Source organism: Equus caballus, chromosome 19 (genome assembly GCF_041296265.1).
Source record: "Equus caballus isolate H_3958 breed thoroughbred chromosome 19, TB-T2T, whole genome shotgun sequence".
Lineage (NCBI taxonomy): Eukaryota > Metazoa > Chordata > Mammalia > Perissodactyla > Equidae > Equus > Equus caballus.
The window spans coordinates 40,521,599-40,543,726 of NC_091702.1; the positions used below are offsets into that span (position 1 = coordinate 40,521,599).

At 40.9% G+C, this 22,128-nt stretch overlaps 1 protein-coding gene across 8 annotated transcripts in view; it reads right to left on the reverse strand.

Moving 5' to 3' along the window:
• ATP13A4 (ATPase 13A4) overlaps positions 1–22,128 on the reverse strand; it is a 127,670-nt gene that overhangs the window by 63,903 nt on the left and 41,639 nt on the right. For all 8 annotated transcript variants that reach the window (XM_014732819.3, XM_005601890.4, XM_070242704.1 and 5 more), the window contains 5 exons: positions 10,543–10,689; positions 6,136–6,206; positions 5,963–6,043; positions 4,374–4,443; positions 2,742–2,876 (listed from right to left, as the gene is read on the reverse strand). In XM_014732819.3, the coding sequence (XP_014588305.2) occupies positions 2,742–2,876; positions 4,374–4,443; positions 5,963–6,043; positions 6,136–6,206; positions 10,543–10,689 (504 nt within the window). The remainder of the gene's footprint in view (positions 1–2,741; positions 2,877–4,373; positions 4,444–5,962; positions 6,044–6,135; positions 6,207–10,542; positions 10,690–22,128) is intronic.

The window sequence follows — 22,128 nt, forward strand, 5'->3', positions numbered from 1 at the left end:
CCATCAAGACAGATCATTAAAAATAACAATAAGTCTAGGTAGGAAATAATGTAGTAATGCTACCTCTTACATAATAAAGAAAGAAAAACAAATTACATGTAATTGCATTTGCTTGAGTCACCTAAAAATTTTTGTTGAAAGAATGCACAAGAAACTAATAAAAATGGTTGCGTAAGTGGAAGGGCAGAGTAAGACGGAGCCTTTACGTTGTATACATTTTCATATTGTTTTGATTTGAGACATCCATTGAAAACAAAAAGGCCAAGTAGAGGAGGATGAATGGCAAAAGAGAACGGAGAAGAACAACTAGAGAGGATGGAGTGTGTTGTCACTGAAGCCAAGGGGAAAGAGTGCTTCAAAGCAAAGCTCTGGAGCGGTCTATGGTATCCAATGTGGCAGAGAGGTTTAATGAAATCTGTGCTGCCAAAAAAAATATCCTCTGTGGGAGGGGGACCATAAACTCAGCAAGCAAAAGACCAACAACCCAATAAAAATTAATGAAGGACACAAATACAGATCACAGTAAAATAAAAGTAACAGCAAGTGCTCAATTCATACGGGAAAATATGCTATTAAAGTTATGGGATTCTATTTTCACTTATTTTGGCAAAGATAAGGAAAAAAGAGCTCATCTACTGTTCAGAGGACTGTATATTGGTATTACTTATTTAAGAGGCATGTTGACAACATCTATTAAAATAATATATCTAGTTTATGATTAAGTAATTTCAAGTATAGAAAATGTTTATCTCCTTATTAATAAAGAAATATACAAGCATACATATAAACCTACTATATACATATTTATTGAAATATAAATTATATATACTTTTGATTTATATATGTATATTTATAAATACACATATATGTGGACGTGTGAAAAAGGTATATGTATAAGAATCCTCATTACAGCACTGTTTTAGTAGCAAAAGACTAGAAACAACCTAAGTATCAATCAATATAAGACTGGTTTAAAAATTATGGAACATCTAGAGAAAATATATTTGTGCAGACTTGGAAATATATTTAAGATATATTAGAAGAAAAATGCAGGGGCTGGCCCAGTGGCACAGCAGTTAAGTGCGCATGTTCTGCTTCAGTGGTCTGGGGTTCACCAGTTCAGATCCCAGGTGCGGACATGGCACCATTTGGCAAGCCATGCTGTGATAGGCGTCCTACATATAAAGTAGAGGAAGATGGGCACAGATGTGAGCTCAGGGCCAGTCTTTCTCAGCAAAAAGAGGAGGACTGGCAGCAGATGTTAGCTCAGGGCTAACCTTCCTCAAAAAAAAACAGAAGAAGAAAAATGCAAATACATAGCAGCATACATAGTGTATTTCCATTTGTGTAAAACAAATTAATGCACATGTGTTTAATATTGCTGAAAATACATAGAACATCTGGTTCCAGCAGATGTCTCCTGAAAGGGGACCCAGACACTGGGAGAACCAAGGTAGGGGAGATATTTACTTTTCATTTATACTGTTCTGTTTGGACTTTCTTATATATCATGTCCATATATTACTCTTTCTAGTAAGAAAAAACACTAGCTAGTTAAAAAAAGAATTTTTTTAAATTTTAAACTACATATGAGCCTTAGGATTATAGCAGTGACCTTAACAAGTGTTGTTTAAATGGACTGAGGAGAGAGGAAGCCAAGTCAGGAGAGCTGAGAAGTGAGAGGGAGATGAGTAAATGAAGACAGAATGCATAGAGCTCAAGGAGTTTTGCTGTAAAAGGGAGACAAGAGGTAGGGTAGTAGCTGCAGGCAAACGCATGGTCAAGAGAAGGGAGTGTTTTGTTTGTTTCAGGGTTTTTTTTTTTTTAAGTTGGGAGGAACTGGAGAACGTTTAAATGGGAAGGCTCTTGGGGAGAGGGAGCAAGAAGGAGTCATTCACTGACCACATAAGCACCCTGGGAAGGTGGGAGAGGTTGCTATCCCAAATACAAGCAGAGGGCACTTCCTTCTCTGCAATGAGAGGTCAGAGCAAGAAGGAGGTGGAGACAAGACTCATTTGGCAGTTGGAGAGTGGGGAATTTAGCAAATTCCTGTCTTATGGCTTCTCTTTGTGAAATCATCTACCGAATTAGAGGAAAAATGGAATACGGGCAGTTGGGATCTCAGAAACTTGAAGAGAGATTTGGTTTGAAACCTTAATTTCAGAGAATGGGAGAGCATGTTGACCAGAGACATATAGAAGGCTTGCCCAGATGAGGTTGGTATTTGTGGATTTATAGTGCAATGAACCAATCTGTTCTATGTGATTTCTTCCCAACAGCACCCAGATCCCCTGGTGCAGGCATAAAGAAAGCAAAGAGTTGGATTGGGGTTTCAACAAATGAGTACTAACCAAATATAAGGGGCAAAGGACTTAATATCAAACAGAGACTCCTCCACCTTCCACCCCTCTTCTATCATCTTCAAGATCCATCAGTATTCCCTTCATATATTTTGTCACTTATTCACAATTCATAAATATTTGCATATTCTCTTGGCTAATCAGCCTGAGCAAGCTAATGAGAGGGGAAAAAACAACTTGAAAGATTAGGGATTGCAATGTGAGGGAAGGGACAAGATTAACACTTGTTGAGCACCAACTATCGTGCTAGATATTTACAAACGTGGTCTTATTGGTTATGGAGTAGTCAATGACTATTGCTTGATTCTCCTTTCTAACAAAATTTCAATAAAGTCACTAGTGCTCCCTTTCTGAGACCATAAAATTGATAGAAAAACTCACCTCTCTGAGATCATATACTGTCAAAGCGATGGAAATGGTGGACATGATTATGATGGCAAAAGCATATTCCTTATAATCTTCAGTAAACCACAAACAGACACTAAAGAGTTGAAATATGTAAAATGGATTTAACACCTGTTGGCAGACATAAAAACAGGAAGACAATGGAGACATTTAGGCTTCACACTTAGCTGTTCGTTGACTTGTTTGTTTTCATAATTGCCTCCACGACATAAATCATCCCACATAATATTCTTATTTTTATTATATTTATTCAGCAGTTGCCATGTGCCAGACACTGCACTAAGCAACTTTACCTGAATTTGCTCATTTGATTCTCATAATTACCTTATTAATCAAACGTTATTACTTATCTCCATGGTAAAGATGAAGAAACTGAGCCTTAGATCTTGAGAAACTTGCCCAAGGTCACACAGCTGTGACTGTCACAGACCAAGACTTGAACCCAGGCAATCTAGCCTCAGAGCACTTACTTTTAATTACTGCTGCACCTTATAATTTACAAAGCATTGTCTCATGGATCCTCATGTTGAGCACCACAACTATTGTGTAAGTAGATATTATCATGTCTAGTTTACATTGACTGGCCTTCTGACGGGTAAAGTATTATTTCAGGTTTGCAAAGTTAAAATGCTTTCTAGTCTATTGTTCTTCTCCATGACACAAGTTCTGCCATATTTGAAGCTGTTAAAATGCTTTAGATTAACATACAAGTGGAAGACTACATTTTCTCAGAAGTAGAGAGCCAAGCTGAAAGGGTCACCTGTAACTGAGCATCTAGAACACGGTGGGAGAAAGTAGAGGTTACCCCAACAGTTGTAATCTTGCTTTGGTTTAAAACACTTTGTGCCCTTACTCAAATTCCCTCTAGTTGATTTCCATCTGTCTAAAACAGGAGCTGTAATCCTGCCTCTGGTTAGGGAAGAGGCATCCAAAAATGTTTCTTATCAGTTTCTTGCTTTCTTTCATGCCCGAAAGCCTGCTAGAAATATTGATAAAGTACTTGAGTTTAGTAAGCTTTTTTAAGGCAAGGAGGAGTGGAGGTGAAGTGCAGGAGACCCTGAGTACAGCTGTATGGTTACAGCTTCATAATAACCACTGTAAAATGAAAAATAAACCCAGTGATAGAGTCAAAGAGGAAAACCTCAACTTCGTAAAAATGGTGGTCAAATCCTTCTTTCTTCCCCAAACACACATTGAGATCAATAAAACTAATAAGGCTAAGCAGATACTTTTCTTCCCACAATTTTAGATATTGAAGAAATTGTACATTGCATCCGTAAGAAAGAGATTCAATTTTTTTAAAATTTTAAGTATTATTTTAGTTTCACAAAGTTGAGACAAGCTAAGGAGTGTAGGATTAAAAAGGAAAGAAGCAAAGAAACATTATGTTTATCCAGTCATTTAAGGATAAGTAGACACACGAGCATCATAGTCCAAAAGATGGATGCTAAGGAAAAGGGTAGAAAAGAGATGTGAAGAAAATATGCTTCGCATTCTTTTAAAATAACCCAAATTACAGTTACTTATTAACAAGTAGCATTCTTGATCATTTGACCACAACCAAACTTCTTTATTTTCTATCCAGCACCCAGAGACACTACTGATTACCTCCTTGATGAGCAGTTTCCAAATTGGTGTGATTTCAACATCGATGGTATTAGGCCCACATATTAACCTCCTAGAGTGAGAGATCACAGATCATTCAGTTACTAATAATAAAAATGAAACTCATTTCTCACCCATTCAAAAAAAGATCTATTCCACGTTCGCTTTCTGACTTGTGGGATCAACATAAGCCTTCCTCGTTACATAACATCCCCAACCTTCTCAAAATAACTGGGGTGTGGGAGGGTTCCCAGGTGCAAAAACAATAAACATGAACCTATTGCATCTATTGAACTAAACTCTTCCTGAGGTCTGAATATTCCCCTGATGGTAATTTGGGTATTTCATTTTAGCCATTGTTTTGTTGAAGTAGTTTCAGGGTTGACACTCTCTCCAGTCTGTCTCTCCCCAGCTCTGGCTCCGTGGAAGTGGGAGGAAGGGGTCATGCGGAGACAGTAGTTTTACTGGTAAGGAATCCTGTATCTATCCTGCTCCTTTCCAGGTCTAGGAGGCTGCAGAATTTATTTTAGTGTGAGTGAAAAGGTGTTGGGCTCTCAGAAATAGCTCCATACAGGTATATACGGCCCTTTAATTGAAAACCTAGAAACCTATTTCTTTCATTACACAGAGCAATGACCCTGTATGAGTTATCTTGCTGTTAAGAGCACTAACCACTCTCTCTGTGCCTTCTACATAGATGCTCAGATCAAATAGCTTGGCCAAATATCTTAGAGCGGTGCTTTTCATACTTCAGTGTTCACAGAGATAACTTCAGGATCTTGCTGATATAAAGATTCTGACTCAATAGGGGGGAGGTGTGGTCTGATATTCTGCGTTTCTAACAAGCTCCCCAGTGGTGCTGATGCTGCCACACTCTAGGTCTCTTCTAACTATCGGAAATGGGGTGGAAGGGAATGTGAGAATCATAAAAATGTAGGACCAGCAAGGCCATTATAGAGTCCTGACCTCCCCCCCACCTTTAACAATTAGGAAACTAAAGCCCAGAGAGAAGAAGCTATTTGCTCAAAGCCACATAGTGAATTAATGACAGCCCCTCGACATGCAATCCCGTGCCCTTTCTAAACCTTGCTCCTCTGCCCAGCAACTGATTCAGAATTGTGGAGCTACAGGTCTTGCATAATATTCTCCTGCTGCTCTACAATTATTATTTAACTATGTTATTGTAGTATAATATATATTTGCTGATTACAATCAAAATTGGCTCAACCTTATTAATATAATAACCCTGAGAAGCATGGTATAAAGTAGAAAGAGCACTAAACCCATAGGCAGAAGTGTGAGACTCATTTCTTCCTCTGTTACTTCCCATCTGTGTCACTTGTTCAGGCTATTAGACCTGAGCTTCAGATTCCTCATCTGCTATATTGAGATCACAATGATGATGTCTGGTCTACCTCCCCCACGAGGTTGCTCTGATGAAACGAGATAATATGTGAAAGCATTTAATGATATTAAATAGAGCATTATATTTTCTGATATTGACCAGTTAAGATGACTATTTACTGGGCTCTCTATTTGGCTAACGGGTAACAGTCCTTTTGAGCTGGCATAGACAGCAATATGCATGGTACCGAATCTCTTGTTCTTCTTTTGTGAGTCCTGATCCAAATTTTAGATGTATCTTGGCAGAACTGAGCCAGTCTTCCAAAGAGCTAAAATAACAATAATGAGAAAGACATATTTAGCAATAATATTTTTGAGATAATATTTTCCTTGTTTGGAGGAAATTGTTGAAACAACTTACCCAATTTTCTGGAACTGTCCTTCTAAGTTGTTCCAAACATATCTTATTTTTTGCACTTTTATGCATCTCACCTGTGAAAGAAAAGTACTAAGAAAGTCTCTGGTTTGAGGATCAGCGAATACACAGCAGTTCAGTGGCTTTTAAAGAAGCATTTGTGGAAGAAGCAAAGATAGGGCCATGTTACACTTATTTAAGATTTTATATTTTCCTAACTCATTCTATCCTTTTCTACTACACCAGTGGCTTTCTTTATTAGAAGTCATCATTCAACCAAAGTGTATCATGGTCCTGCTATATGGATAAGCATATGAATAAAACTCAGTCTCTTCATTCCACAACTTTATAACCTAACGAGGAAAGAAAACATATTACAAAAAAAAAAATCCACTATACCATACAGTCAAATATGTACATGTCAAAAAATAAAAATATAATAAAGTAAAAATTACACTATTGAAATAGTGTAGAAATATACAGAGGGCAGATGACAGTGGCATCATGGAGGAGATGACATCTGAGCTGCAGCCTTGAAGGATTGGAAGAATTTTGCTCAAGGGAGAAGGAAAAAGGGCATTTCAAAGAGATTATGCGCAAGTTAGTTGTGGGGGAGGGGCAAGTGAGTGGGCCTATTTGCCCACAGAATGGACAATGCGGCTGGAATGATAAATAAAGATCAGACCATGCAGCCTTAAATGCTAGGATGAGGTAGTTAGGACTTCATCTTGTAGGCAATAGACTTGCAGGGTAACCTGTAGAAGAGACACCGAAAAACGTTAGTCTGGCAGCAGATTCTAGAAGAGAGTAAAGAGGTTATTGCAAGAAAACGTGCTCCAGGAAGTGAGAGTCAGAGGATTTTGGCAGTGGAAAGGAAAGGTTAATGCTTATGACAATTGCGTCTTGTTGTTTCTGGTTTCTTTAGGCAACTTTATACATAAATCTGAATTTTCATTGACTATTGACCTAATTAAGCACAAAGAGAAACAGCGACACTGTCATATTGTTATGAAACAATAGTTATAACCTCATTTTGCCCACTGTAATCAAATGAGGGTGTTTTAAAAAATATGGATGCCTGGGTCCCATCCCCAAGAGATTCTGATTTCATTTGTATGGGGTATAGCCTGGGCAGAAATATTTTTAAATTTCTTCAGGTGATTCTAATGTGCAGCACAAGTTGAGAAACAGTTTCAAGACTTCCTTTTATAGCTACTCTGATAATTGTAGTCCTGGAGAAATTCAACTAAATTTCTCTGCACCTGAGTTTTCCCATGAATAAATTGAAGCAATTGGCCAGATCATTTATAAGTTCAACTGCAACTCCTCTGTATATGTTCTGTATCTATGAATATTATTGTCCATATAACTATTAGATAAATTCTAAAACTGGGAGGAGCCTATAGCTGGTGCATAATAACTGCTCAATACATTTTTTATTAAATAAATGAATGAATGCTTTGGACAACCACATGTCAGCTAGAAATAGGGTTTATGTCCCTAGGATCCAAGGCCTGGGTTACCTCAAATGAATCTTAACCCTGTTCACACTGTATATGCACATGGGTGCACATATACACACACACATTCATGGTTACCGGGTAAAAATGCTGCATTTTTTTATTTTACAGAATGGATTCATTCCAATACGGTTGAATGCAAAATAACCTTTAAACAAATAAATCCTGGGGGCCAGCCCCATGGCCAAGTGGTTAAAGTTCCATGTGCTCCACATCAGCGGCTCTAGTTCACGGGTTCAGATCCCAGGTGTGGACCTACTCCACTCATCAGCCATGCTGTGGCAGCATCCCATATACAAAGTAGAGGAAGACTGGCACAGATGTTAGCTCAGGGCCAATCTTCCCCACAAAAAGTAAATAAATAAATAAATCCTATTTTCCGAATGAATTTTAGCATAAAATTGCATTGAATCGCCACTAAGAATGATTATTCCTTCACAAGCTGTGAGTTAGACTGAGGAAAGAGCATTTGAAAGCGAGCCGCCTACGATGTGTCAGCCGTCATGGCCGATCTTGGAACTTGAAGTTTCTTGCCTCATCTCTTCCTTCCCTTTTCAGTGGTACCTGCAATTTTGCAAGTAGAGCTGGACTATAAACACAGTTACAGTTTATTGAGCCCTTTGGGGCTTTTCATACACTATCATTAGTCTTTCTCATCATCCTGTGGGAGGACAGATATTATCTTCATGTTCACTTCACTCCTGAAGTTCATTTTGTTTAAGTAACTTGCCCAAGATCTCACCTATTAAGACGCCCGGCTGGAACCTGAGCTCAAGCACATCTGTCTTGAAAGTCCACTCCCTCAAACGATCTAACAGTCAAGTTAGTCTCCGAAGAAGGTCTGAAAATCCCATAACTTCCAGGACTCAAGTTGTATAAACTGAGAGTTGCCTGCTTTATTAACTCTGTGAGTTCAAAAATCCACATGAGAAAATTTTGAAGGACAAGCTGTGGTAGAATGTGAGCCCCGACTGAGTCAGAGAACCCAGCTCAAGAGGCTGTGAAACCACAGGCTGAGACTGAGAATCTTAGAAAACATAATAGGTGCCAAGCATCAGCAGATGAAGGCAGCAATAATGAGGAAGAAACAGGTTACTGATAAGTTTCACCTCAGACCAGAAAATGGAAATTTCCATTGTCTCCCGACAATTTCTGAGACCACTCATCACAGAGTGAGAAGAAGGACTCCATCACAGATCTTTTAAACGTCTTCCCCTAGCAGGAAACATCTCTGCCGGGAGTTTCTCTCCTTCCCTCATCACCTTCGAGGCTCTGGAAGTTGGTAAGAGGATGTTAAGCATACTAATTGAAAGAGGTGAAGTTTATTTGCCTATTTCCTGGAACTTCAGAGCAGGAACCAGTAATTAGAAAATCAGGGATCTGCTGTGGGCTGTGATGAGCTGTGATTTTCATCTTTCTGCTCAAAACTAGGAAGCTTCCCCTCCCAAGGCTTCCTGCTCTTCGTTTCTTGTTGGAACAAGTAGTAAGAGCATCCTGTTTAACAGGTTAAACACTGAGTTTCAATTTTGCATGCAACCCTACAAAATGGTACTTACAGTCTCCTCTTAGCCTATATTTGCAAAGCTGACAAGGTTCTTTGCTGTGGTCTCCAAACTCCCCCTACATGGCCCTGAACAGTTATTACTTTGGTATGGTGTTAGTATTCTTATCGCCATCAGTGTTGTCATGGCTCAGCCTGTGACATCTCCTCCAATTTTATTTTATTTTATTTTTTCCTCCAATTCTCATGAAAGTTTCCATCCTTTATATGAATTTAGCTCATTACAGCCCACAAACACCTTAGTCATCCATCTTCTCATTTTAGGTTCACAACTGCCCTGAGAAATGGTCAGACAAGGGGTTATTACTCTCATTTTATAAGTAAGAAACTCAAGGCTCAGAGTGGCAGTAAATAGCTAAACTTCCAATGCCATATGCTGGTAAATGAAGATATCAAGCCCGGCTGCCAGAACTTTCCATTTCGAGACATCTGCCCTTTCCTCACATTTTGCTTGTCAATTTCAACATTTCTTCCACTTGCTTGTTTGATGCAATTAAAGATACTGGAGGTCAATACCACTCTGAGGCCGTGTCCACAAGGCTGACTTTGGGCCTCCTACTTCTCCAGGTGAGTGGCCACAGATGAAGCAGTCTGCTAGGTGGAGGTGTCTGACCTCCTTTGTTTGTGTTTATTTTGGCAACTAAGACAACTAAATGATAACAATTGACAGTAGAGAAACTGCTCAACAGTTGACTTTTATTATTTTAAAAAACTGACCTTGAGCTCATAAAACTAATTTAAACAGCTGTCTACACATATATAAATTTGAGAAAATACTCTCTTATAAATATGAATGTTAACTAGTCATAATCAAAATAGTACTAATTTAATAGGATGAAGACCTAATACCAAATACATTTGAATGGCAGAATTCAAAACAAGTTCATTTTGCAGACATCAGCAAACTCCCTGGGATAGCCCTGGGTAATCACCTTTACTGAAGGAGAAACCCTGTTACGTACAGTGCAATACAGGGCATGATGCTGCTAAGAGCTAATATGCACCAAGCGTCTACTATGTACCTGCCACCGTATTGATCTTTGTATTCCTTAATTTATAGAATTTCATCAATTAATATGAGAAGTAGGCATCATTATCATTTTATATGTAAGAAAATTGAGGCTCGGCAGAATTTAGTATTTAATCCAGGATTGCACAGTTTAGAAGGATGAAGCTGAGATTTGAACTGTCTGGCTCCAAAGTCCATGTCCTTTATAATGTTCTATGCTGTCAGTTGAGATTGGCACAGTGGAGGATTTGAATTTAACCTTACATGTTGGGGGAAAAAGATTGAATTTCTCTAGCATCAGCCATAGCCATAAATTTACTTACCTTTAGATCTGGCTTTGTTATGGCTCTATTTATGATATACTCCTCATCTGTGATGAGAGGGTGGTCAGGAGTGAGACCAACTGCACTGTTGAGTGCCGACAGGTAGATCCACATCACCTTTTTCCAAGAGTAAGTTTGGAATTCATCCTGAGGAAATAGACACCAAAACCCCCGTGAAGTTAAAAGAAGTCATCAGGCTAAAATTCGACCTGAAAAACATTATTTCAACATAATTCTGTAAGTTTATGGAGTGAATAAACATTCTAGATGGAATTATATGCCTTTGAAAGCTGGTGGACATAGAGTCTTGAGGGGAAACATCGTGCCATCTCTTATCGAGGAATCTGGATATAAATATCAGGCACAGCACATGCAACAAAGTTCAAGAGTTGGGAGGCTCATTCTCAGGTAAGAATTAGTTTCCCCTATTACCCTCCAACCGTGGGGCTACAGGCAGATGCAAAATTTCACAGAAAAAACGAACAAGAAAATAAGCAAGCATTCCAAAGAGTTTCTATAGGTCTCTCAGGCTGGGAAACCAGATCACGAAACATCCACGTGTTTCCAGGCTTCACTTCAATTCCACCTCTTCCAGAACAGCCCTTTTAACACACTCTTGCCGGGGCGGGGGGTGGGGGAAATTTCCCTATATCAACTCCAAAAGATTCTCACTGCCCCTCTCTTGTGCTCCTAATCACGTTCTGCTTTGTATTCTCTTAGTTCTTCTAGACTCTCTGAAGGTAGGGACCATGTCTTACTGTCCCCTATATCTTATCCATGCGGAGAGCTGTGACCTGCTCAATGAGATCTGATAAAGGGATGGAAAAAAGACTGAATACATGGACTGAACGTACCCACAGGTAATTGTCAGGATGTTGGCACAGGTAGGCTTGAAAAAGGTACCTTCTTGCATGACCCTAATTGAAGCTGCTCCCCTTTGCACTTCCCTGATAAAGCTTGTCACAGAATAAAACTAGAGGGAGCAGCACTGGATTGAGTAACAGGTGCCACAGTGGTCCCTTAGAGACTGATGTGATAGCAAGAGTGGTTATTATCTGAATGGGTAAATGCTACACATAAAATCTACTTGGGTGCCTGGTAAACCTCGGGAGCTAGGAAGGATGGCAAAGGAAATCAAGCCTGGGAAATAACCTGATGCCTGGGGAATGTAGGTCAGAGCTGAGAATTATCTCCACCACACCCACTTTTGCCATGAAGAGTGTCCAAGCTGACACTGCAAAAGGCAGAGAGGAGATTATATAGTACTTGTTGTAGCTAAATCTCTTACATCCATTCTCCTGAAGAGAAGCCCACCTCCATGCCTTTGCTCCTGCTGCTTCCTTAGCCTGGAACATACACCCTTCTCTGCTCTCTTTAAGTCCTCACACGGCTAGATCCTAATCATCCTTCAGGGTCTGGCTCAAAGTTCACATCATGGGAACTTCTCTAATTTCTCTGGGTGATCTTTCCTCTAAACCATCAGGGTACTTGGGATTCTTACCACAGTCTATCTCAGTGTGTTGCCCTTTGCCTGTCCACCTTATCGCTCCTCTTGGACTGTGTGGGTAGGGACTGCGTTGGATGCATGTCTGTGCTCTATGCAGGCCTAGCACAGATTCTGAGAAAGACAGAGTAAGAGAGACAGAAAAGTGGGAGGAGGGAGAGGAGGAGGGAAAGCAAAGCTAAGGAAGTGGGGAGGGCAGGGAACGAGAGAGAAGAGAAGGAAAGGAAAGGAGAGAAGAGGGAAGGAGAGGGAGAGAGAAGACGAGGGGAGAAAGGGGGAGGGGGAAAAGACCTTAGTAGAAATTCGAAAGTTAATGCATTTTAAAAGCCAGTAAAGTTGTTCATTATCTCATAAAAAAAGAAAGATGGCTAAATCAGGTCAAATTAGATTTGCATGGAGTTACCTTCAGAGCCTCCAAATAATCAAAGATGGCTAACTTTCCAAAGACAGAGCCACTGAACTGGTAGACCTGTTCTACGTATTGTGGAGCAGGCAACCCGCCCCATGGCATACACCTTGACATAGCTCAGCATTACTAGATTTGCTTTGACCACGTCAAAGGGGGCTTTGTTATCAGAAGAACTTTGCATTCTAATAATAAAAATAGTTAATATTTATTTAGCACTTATTATGTTCTGGGCACATAGTGCCATATTGTGTATTATTTCTTTTAATGGTCAAAAATCCTATGAGGTAGTAACTGATCATTATTCTCCCCATTCTACAGGTGAGGAAACTGAGGACAGTTGGTAACTATGAGAGAGGAGATTTGGCCCCTTCCAGACCACCTCCTACCCTGCTCTACTCTCCATTTTGTTTAAAAATACAATTTGATTGATCTGCCACTTTTAGATTCAGCCTGAACTGGGACTGCCAAAGAACAAAGTCTTAATGAAAAATTTGGTAAGAAAACACATAATTTGTAGGTAAATAGGAAAACAAGTTATAAAAGTGCCATCAAGACCAGAGACCTCTGGCCACCAAGTGAGGACAATTAGGAAGACAGCTACTCTGGGTCCTCTTAAGTGCATTAAAATAGCATTAACCACTAATTTTCATATAATTACTTAGCAGTTTACAAAAACTTTTTGTCAGTTATCTTATTTTAGGCTCACAATTCTCCAAAGTCGGTATTATCATCTCCATTTTGCAGATGAGAAAACTCTCCATCAGCAAGGCTGTAAATTGCTCAAGCCAGTCTGGTGTGGGTAGCAAGGGAGAACTGAGACCTGAGGCCAGGTCTTCTCACTCCAAATCTTATCTCCTTCCTCTTTGTTTCAACAAGTTGTCCCGTGGTGTTTGTGGTTCATGTGTGAAAATCACCTTGAATTCAGTACCACGTAACAAATAGCATCTGGTTTCTCACACTGTCTGCTCTCATGGTAGCAGAGAATCTGATTCCCGAAATCAAGCCATCACCCTTCCGCCCTGTGTGACAGCAAACAGAACTCTAGACTGTAACATCTAAAAGGGAAAGGCAAAGTGGACCATTGGAACTCCCCAGCTCTCGAAGGCCAGTGTTAGTTCATTGCACCAACTGCATGCTTTAGTCTAGCTGAGCGGGAAAGACTGAAATTCACCTATATGCCTCCATCTTATTACAGCCTGAGGCATAACCGAATCAAAGGTGCTTGGATATATTTGCCTTTAATCTCATTTCTTGTCATCCCTGTTGCCCCCAATATTAATTATAATTCCGTATAATGCAAAGTAGAATTCTATTGGCTACAAAAGGTACCACAGTGAGACAACCATTTTTCTTAGACAAGGCAATAATATTGACTTTTCTCTCGTTTACTACTCTATTAATGACTCTATGAAATCATCCATATTTTTTAAAAAATTTGCCTGACTTTTTCAGGGGAAAAAAAGACAAGGAAATGGAGGGAAAGTGTTTCTATGTGAAATGGGCACACAGGGTAACATCATTAACTTCTCTAAGTTTTGGGTTAGTGCTGTCCAATATGGAAAGAGCACAGGCTCCTTCTGAGCTCATATCTCAGTTCCAAACTGTCTTGAAAATCACGGCAACTCTCTGAGCCTGATTTTCTTTATGTGGTGAGTGGGGATGATAATACCACATTTCATGGATGTTTGAAGGATTAAACACAATAATCCATAATGCACCTGGTCTGAGGTCTGGCCCATAGCAGGGTACACAAGGGGTAGTTGGATATAGCTCTGTGCCTCATTTTCCACTGAATGTTCTTCTTGAGATCTTTCTGTAAACGTGAACTTATTTTCCCTTTAAGGAAACGAGAATCTCTGACAGTCTCTCTATTTATTTTTCCTTTCTGGAAAAGACGCCTCTTTACCCGGAAATGGCTATTTCCACTTCAGTCTGTTTCCCAGCTCTCTCAAGCTGTTAATGATCTGTAAAATACTTAAATGCACCAGAGGAGCTTCCACTTTAAATAATTGCTTTGTAATGCAAATCATCCAATCTGTTTGCCCAGCAAATCTAGACTGTTAACACCTCGAGTCTCATGGAGTACACTTTACCGCCTCTTTATCAAGAGAATTAACCAGAGCAGCCCTTGAACTCTAAAAGGGTCAGATTTGAAATAGTTCAAGACTGCATTTCAAGGAATTGAATGTACACCGGGGACCTATGTTTGACCTGGACAGAAAGATAGAGGAGGAAATCCCGGCAGTTTTTATTTCCTGTGGCCTTGCACTTTCTGAGCCTGCAAATACCAGAGTAACTCTTATAACTGAATGAAGTGAGTGACCTCGCTCATCTTCTTCTAACCTCTCGCTGTAAGCGCCTCATCTCGTGGAATTTAAAAGCCGCGTTAACAGTCACTTTAAGTTCAGGCCAATGCTGTGACTTATCCTCTTGTGTAGGCGTTCACTCTACAAAAACGTACTTCTGAGCTTGCTTTAAAAAGAAAAAAGTAACCCATTGCACAGTTCCAAAGAGATATTAGGAAATCAGTACTTTTCACTTGGAGATGGATCCATTGCAATGCTAAAAAGTTGAACTCAAGCTGAGGTGAAGTACTTAGAGGATTATGGATAAAGTAACGACTTACTTTTCTCAGACTCCTTCTAGAACACCGCACTACCTTTACAGACCCACAACTTGGGCAAAATACTGTTCTTTCTATATTTAAGTACCATTTATTCTTTCTCTTTCCCCTTCTTGGACCCACTGATACTCTTGACAGCTTGACCTCATATTCCCAAAGTTGCTTCGCTGGAAAAAGTGGACATTTGCTAGAATGTGAGATTTAGTTATAAAATATAGAGGAAGTTCTAAGCATTGGAGAAGTCTCACACTAATTATTCTCTCAGCACTCCTGGGACACAGCGACCAAAATAAAAAAAGAGGGAAGGAGGGTGGCCAAAGCAGAGAAGTTATATGGCAAAGGAAAGGCTGTACCCATGTTTGCATGAAAAAAAAAGAAATCCTGAACAACTCTGCATATGTTTTTGGAGAGATTGGGGTTTTTTGTTTGTTTGTTTTTATAATGTTTTTCTGAGGTGAGAGGGAGCAGTGAATCAGCCGGCTCATTGTCTAACATATCTGGAGATGCAGTACATAGTAAGAAGCAAGGAATAAAAAGTTAAAATTAGTTGAAAAACATGAGTAGTGACCAATGCCCATGGAATGCCTCTGTGCCAGGCACGGTTTTCCTCTCACCACGTTACACATACCACCTCATTTAGTCCTCACAACAGTGAGGGAGGCACTATTGTTAGCTCCACTGAATGGAAGAGGAAATGGAGGCAGAGAGGGGTAAGTAACTTGCCTGTTATGGGCTGAATTCCCCCCAAATTCGTATGTTGAAGCCCTAGTGCCCAGTGTGCTTGCATTTGGAGACGGGGCCTTTAAGGAGGTGATTAAGGTTAAGTGAGGTCATAAGGATGAGGTCCTAATCCACCAGGGCTGATGCCCGTATAAGTGGAAGAGACACCAGCGCTCTCTCTGTACCCCATGTGAGAACGTAGAGAAGGCAGCTGGCCGTCTGGGAGCCAGGAAGACAGGTCTCGCCAGAAACCAACCCTGCCAGCACCTTGGTCTTGGACTTTCAGCTTCCACAACCGTGAGAAAATAAGCGTCTGTTGTTTAAGGCGCCCAGTCTGTGGTGTTCTGTGATGGCAGGCTGAGCTAATACAGTTCCCAAGATAGGTCAAGAGCAACACTGGGAATCAAACCCAGGCAGTCAGGCTCCAGACTCTGTGCTCTTAAACCACTTCACAATCCTGCCTGTGTAGAGTCTGGTCACTGACAGGCCATGTTAAGAAAGATCTCTAGTTCCAACTCGAGATCAACTCTCAGTAGAAGTTCTGCTCTCACTGCTTACAGCTATGGACCCTGAGCATCTCTTTTAACTTCTCTGTGCCTCCATCTGTAAAACGGGGAAAAAAATAATCTCTATCAGTAAACATAGAATAAGATAAATGCAAATACGTTTCAAACTGTCAATCATCATATAAACAGATTTCTGGCTGGATGTCTAAGGAAAAACCAGACTGAAATGGGAGTGGGGGAATGAGATTCAGAAGAGGGAATGTGTACCTAAAAGAAACATAATACTATCTTCTCTTACTTTCTCAGACTTGACCTTTCACTGTAGTGTCTTTGTCATAAAGTGTTGATAGGGACCAGGAGACCATTTATTACAGATTCAACTCAATTTATTTAATTGAATTAAATCCATATTGAGCAGCTGCTGTGGCCAAGTGCTACGGGAATTAGGGAATGAAAAGTAAGCCACAGTCAATTCTTCAAAAAGCTTATAATCTAATAAAAGAAAAAGCTATAAAAAGGAATGTAGCATGGCGGGAAAAGACTCTGGATTTAGAGAGCCAGAAGGCAGGTTCAAGTCCTTTGTCCACACTATCCTCTTTACCTGGACCGTTCCCCATGCACCCCTCCCCACCAGCCACCATCACCTTTTAACTTTCATCATCCTTTGGAGCTCAGTAAAGACTTTCCTGGCTTTCTTGACTTGATCAAATCCCTATTCTATAATCCGACCACAACCATGAACTTTTCCTAAGTAGCACTTACAACAGTGGATTTTTATATTTGCTTATGTAATGTTATAATGAACTCCATTAGGTCAAGAACCCTGGTTTTAGTAATTGTTATACTCCCTGCCCCCTGCCCACGAGCTACCGCTGTGGCTGGCACACAACCTGTGCTCATCGAATTTATGAAGGAAGAAGGGAGAGAAAGAAGGAGAAAGGGAGGGAGGGAAATCCTGGCTGACACTTACTAGGTTGCAAAGTTACTTTTTCCCTCTGTATCTTCATCTGTACAATAGAGATGATAATGCCCGTTTTGCAGGGTTGTTATGAGAATTAAATGAAATAATCAATAAAATGCTGTTCTGTAAAACGTACAGGGAAAAGCATTTTAATACAAAGCAGACTGCAAAAAGCATTATAGCAGTCAGAGATGAAAATACAGAGCTAAAAGGGAATGAAGGAAAGGTGATTAATTCCCTCCAGAAATGGGCCAGAGAACGGATCAACAAAGACTGAGGGGCCACCCCATGGCCGAGTGGTTAAGTTGATACGCTCCGCTTTGGCAGCCCAGGGTTTCGCTGGTTTGGATCCTGGGCGCGGACATGGCACCGCTCATCAGGCCATGTTGAGGCGACGTCCCACACGCCACAACTAGAAGGACGCACAACTAAAATATACAACTGTGTACTGGGGGGATTTAGGGAGAAAAAGAAAGAAAAAAAATGACTTGATAGAGAAGTGGTATACGGCTGAGGAGTAAGTAGGGGTGTTTTTTCTTTATTTATTTTTGAGGAAGATTAGCCCTGAGCTAACATCTGCTGCCAATCCTCCTCTTTTTGCTGAGGAAGATTGGCCCTGAGCTCACATCCGTGCCCATCTTCCCCTACTTTATACGTGGGATGCCTGCCACAGCATGGCTTGCCAACCAGTGCCATGTGCACACCCAGGATCCGAACCGGCGAACCCCAGGCCGCTGAAGCAGAACGTGCGAACTTTGCTGCACCACCGGGCCGGCTTTAATAAGCAGAGGGAGGACAGCTGCTTTCTGTATTTACTCTCTAGAGAAGTGGGCGAGTCTGCGCATGTGTGTGCATGCGTGTGTGTGTGTGTGTATCAGGTGACTCCTCACCAGAACGTCACTTTGTAAGAACAGGAATTTCTGTTTGTTCATAGCTGTATTCCCAGTGCCTATAACAACGTCTGGTACATGATTGGTGCTCTGTAAATATTTATTGAATGAATAAATAAATGAATGAATGAATGGAGAGGATAGGGAATATCAGAAGAAATTTTATGAGTAAAAGCATAGACAAAACAAAGTGTCTGAGTCCCTTAGAAAATCGTGTTGATGTGGGGAGCCTGGGTGTGGAGAGACCAGGTTGGGGAGGAGGAGGAAGAAGATGAGTAAGGGATCCAGGAAACATGAGCACAAATAGTGGTGGCTGATGAGTACCCTGGCGAGCTCGTGGACTTGAGGTGCCATTTGCTGGGCTGATTTGTGGAATTTCTAAGTTTTCAAACTAAAGCCCCTAACGCTGACATCTTTAGGTGAGACTGAAGGAAAGCTGCTCCCCTTTAAAACATTGACACGAAATGCCCTGAGTCAGGCCTGAAAGCCACTCATCACAAAGTTCTCCTCTGCACATTGTGGGTCTTTGACAACATGTGACATACAATGACAGTGAAGGAAAAACTGCATTTGTAACTATAATAAAGATGAAAACGAGGGAAATCATCGGGAGCATCTGAATTCAAAATGCCAATGAATGTAAATCGTGTCATTTGCATAGAAATGTGGCTTCCATACAGATATTGCTTCCAATTTGGAAGTAGATGAATAATGAATAAAATGCCACTTTTAAAATTATAAAATAAGAGTGTAATTACTCTTATCTTTTGGAAAGATCTCACTCTTCGAGACGCTTAATAAGAGAAGAACTGAAAATAAACTAAGTGCTAAACACTTGCAGTCAGTACGTCGTCGCCTTTTTTTAAAAATGTTAAGAAGTGACGACCTAATCAGTATCTGTGATAATGATCTGGAATTTTACCAGTGTGGGATTGATGATAAATACCAAGTACTGATTTTTTAATAACATGAGAAACAGATAGACAACACATTTCAAGTGGGAGTCATCCCGTCCTCTGTAATGGAAAGTCTTCACAGTCCAGCTATTATAATATAATTCCAATAAAATCTTTTTAAAGATGTCATTTTAATGCAAATAACCTAGCAGCAGACTTTTAAACTATTGGTGCCCAAAGCTTATTTTTCTCTAAGGCTCGGATAGTAAGAGTGTTTGAAATAATTGAGCTCTTGTCTAATTACATAACGACTAATTTAGAACCTCATTTATTTGGAGAGACTCTGGCATAGCAAATCCATATAAAATGACACACAAGAGCAGGTAATTAAAAATTAAAGTTGAAATCAAGATGAAAAAGGCAACATTTAAGCTGGTTTCGACAGCTCTGATTAGTCGTGAAGGGCAGTGAAATGGGAAAGGGGCTTAACAGACTTTCAAAGAGGTCAGATGATGGAAAGCAGCTCCCTGCGGCACCAACGGCTTTTTGAATGTTTCCAGTATATGTCCAGTTGCAAAGCTGACCATGGGCATTTAGGAGGGGTGACTTGAGTATGGATGAGTGTTGGAGTTTCCCGGCCACAGGATGCCTTCCCCGTGTCACCTGTCCTGAAAGGGAATGCCCGTCCTCCTGGCCGATAAGGAGAGGATGATAAGCATGCAGATGAGTGGGGCGCTCACGTACAGTGCATCTGGTCTACAGTGAGTCCTTCCGTATAGCAAGCTAGTGGAGTTGCCTGAGCAATACCACACACATACACTATCAAAATGGTCTTTGATAACGCATTTTACAGTTTGCGAATGGCTTTTACGTACATAATCTCACTTCATCCTCACACCAGCCCAAGAAAGAACAAATACTTTTACTAGGCCCATTTTACAAGCGGAGAAATCGAGGTCCTGAAAGATTAGGTAACAAACCTAAAGTGCAACACACCTAAGGTGCTAGGACTAGAGGTCAAAACTTTTGACTCCGAATCCCAAAATGCACCATCTCCTTGTTGGTTGATACTTTTTGACTTCATTCATACTTATTTGATCTTTCTTTCTCTTGTCTTCCTTTTCATTTCCCTTTATCTACTTTCTTTTCCATTACTTTCATTTTCCTCCCTTCCTTTGCCATTTTCTTGCTCATTGCCTCTTAGCTCTATCTGTGCCTTGACTCTGCCAGCAACCTCAGAGAGCACAGCTCAGCCAGCCAGATGTCCTCAGATCTGAGGAGTCTGGCGATGCACTCTGAAAGGCAGAAAGCCTTTCTCTTTCTGACGTTTCTGCTGCAGCAAAAGCATACTCCCCAAGGACTATTTGGAGGAAATGGAAGCACCTGCAGCATGGAGTTAAGTACTTTCCTAAATCCCACTTTTAAGCCGGAAAATAGTGATCTCATAGATCCTCAAGTTCCCGTGGAGGGGGTTGATCTATGAAAGGATCCCAAAGATGTGGTCTTCCATAAGTTCTTATGTTCCCACTCTGAGCCCCAGAAAACAACCTCTCTTTACCCCTGCTCCAGCAAGACACTCAGGTTGTATGTGAGAGGACCACTTCAAACACTTTGCTAAATCTGGGTCATTTCCCTTGAGACTATATAAACGTTTATTGGCTGAACCATAAAGCAAATGCCCAGGCCTCTATTCCTCTCCCAAGGACCACGTGAGCTCATAAATGGGATTGATGACTATCGACAGCAGTGTTTTATAAAATATGGTCCCTTACCAGAAGCCTTAGGATCATCTGAGAACTTGTTAAAAATTCAAATTCTTGGGCCCCAATCCAAATCTAATGAACTAGAAACTCTGGGGGTAGGACCCAGCAATCTGCATTAATTAGCCCTCCAGATGATTCTGATACTGGCTGAAATTCAGGAACCATTGGTCTAAGTACAATCCATGAAAACAGCTGTGCCCTAGGAGCTAGGAGACATGGGACTTAGTCTTGGTCAGGCCACTATGCCTCCTCTCCAGGCCCCATTTCCTCATCCATCAAATGAGGAAGTGCTCCTTGGTGAGCACCAGTCATTCCTCTCACGGATATTCTGTGAGACTTCATGGAGTGAGGCGGCAGTGGAGTGGGGCTCCCAGCCCAACATCACCGATGTGACCTGCTCTGACTCCACAATAATCTTGCCTTCTTAAAGTCTTAAAGTTTCTTCTCCAAGAATCTTGAATTAAATTATAGTTGAACTTGGGGGGAGGTGCCTCAGCTATCATGTCAGCTAAGCTGGAGCATAAAACAGATGGTTCTTGAAGCAATCAGGATCCAGAAACAAAGGGTGGGGCTGACCCCAGTGGAGCAAGTCAACAAAGACAATCTTCACCCAATTCCCAATTTCACTGAGGTCCAGCTCCAATTCTGTTAGATTGAAATGTGGATTTTCTTGTTGTTGTTGAGGAAGATTAGCCCTGAGCTAACATTTGTGCCAATCCTCCTCCACTTGTATGTGTGTCACTGCCACAGCATGGCTGACGAGTTGTGTAAGTCTGCGTCCAGGATCCAAACCCATGGACCAAGGCCGCCAAAGCAGAGAGTGCCAAATTTAACCACTGCCCCACCAGGCAGGCCCCTGGATTTTTTTTTATTTTGGCCAGTTATAGGACTTGTTGCTATGTGCCCTTCTGGCTGTATTGAATAGAATGCTTATCAAGAGAGATTGCTCTATATAAAAAGAAGCTAACAGCCCAAAAGTGGCTGATTTATCAAGAATTTGGTTGTCATTCTGGGTCATGTGGGTTGATGCATTGCCAGAAACACTCAGTAAAAGTCAGCCAGAAAAGAGTCCTCTGTGAGACTGCACTTTGACTCTCATCAATAGGAACATCCACTTCAGCCTGTCAGCCGCCATACATTTATGGGCTCCCTGCTGCATGCAGGAACAGAGGATGCAGCCATTAACAAGTCAGAAATGTCCCTTCCCTGGTGGAGCTGACAGTCCCGCAGGACCGAAGCACACTGCCTAAGTGTAATGAGCGCTAGGAGGAAGTGTACTGGAGCAAACTCATGGAAACTCACCTAACGCCAGGA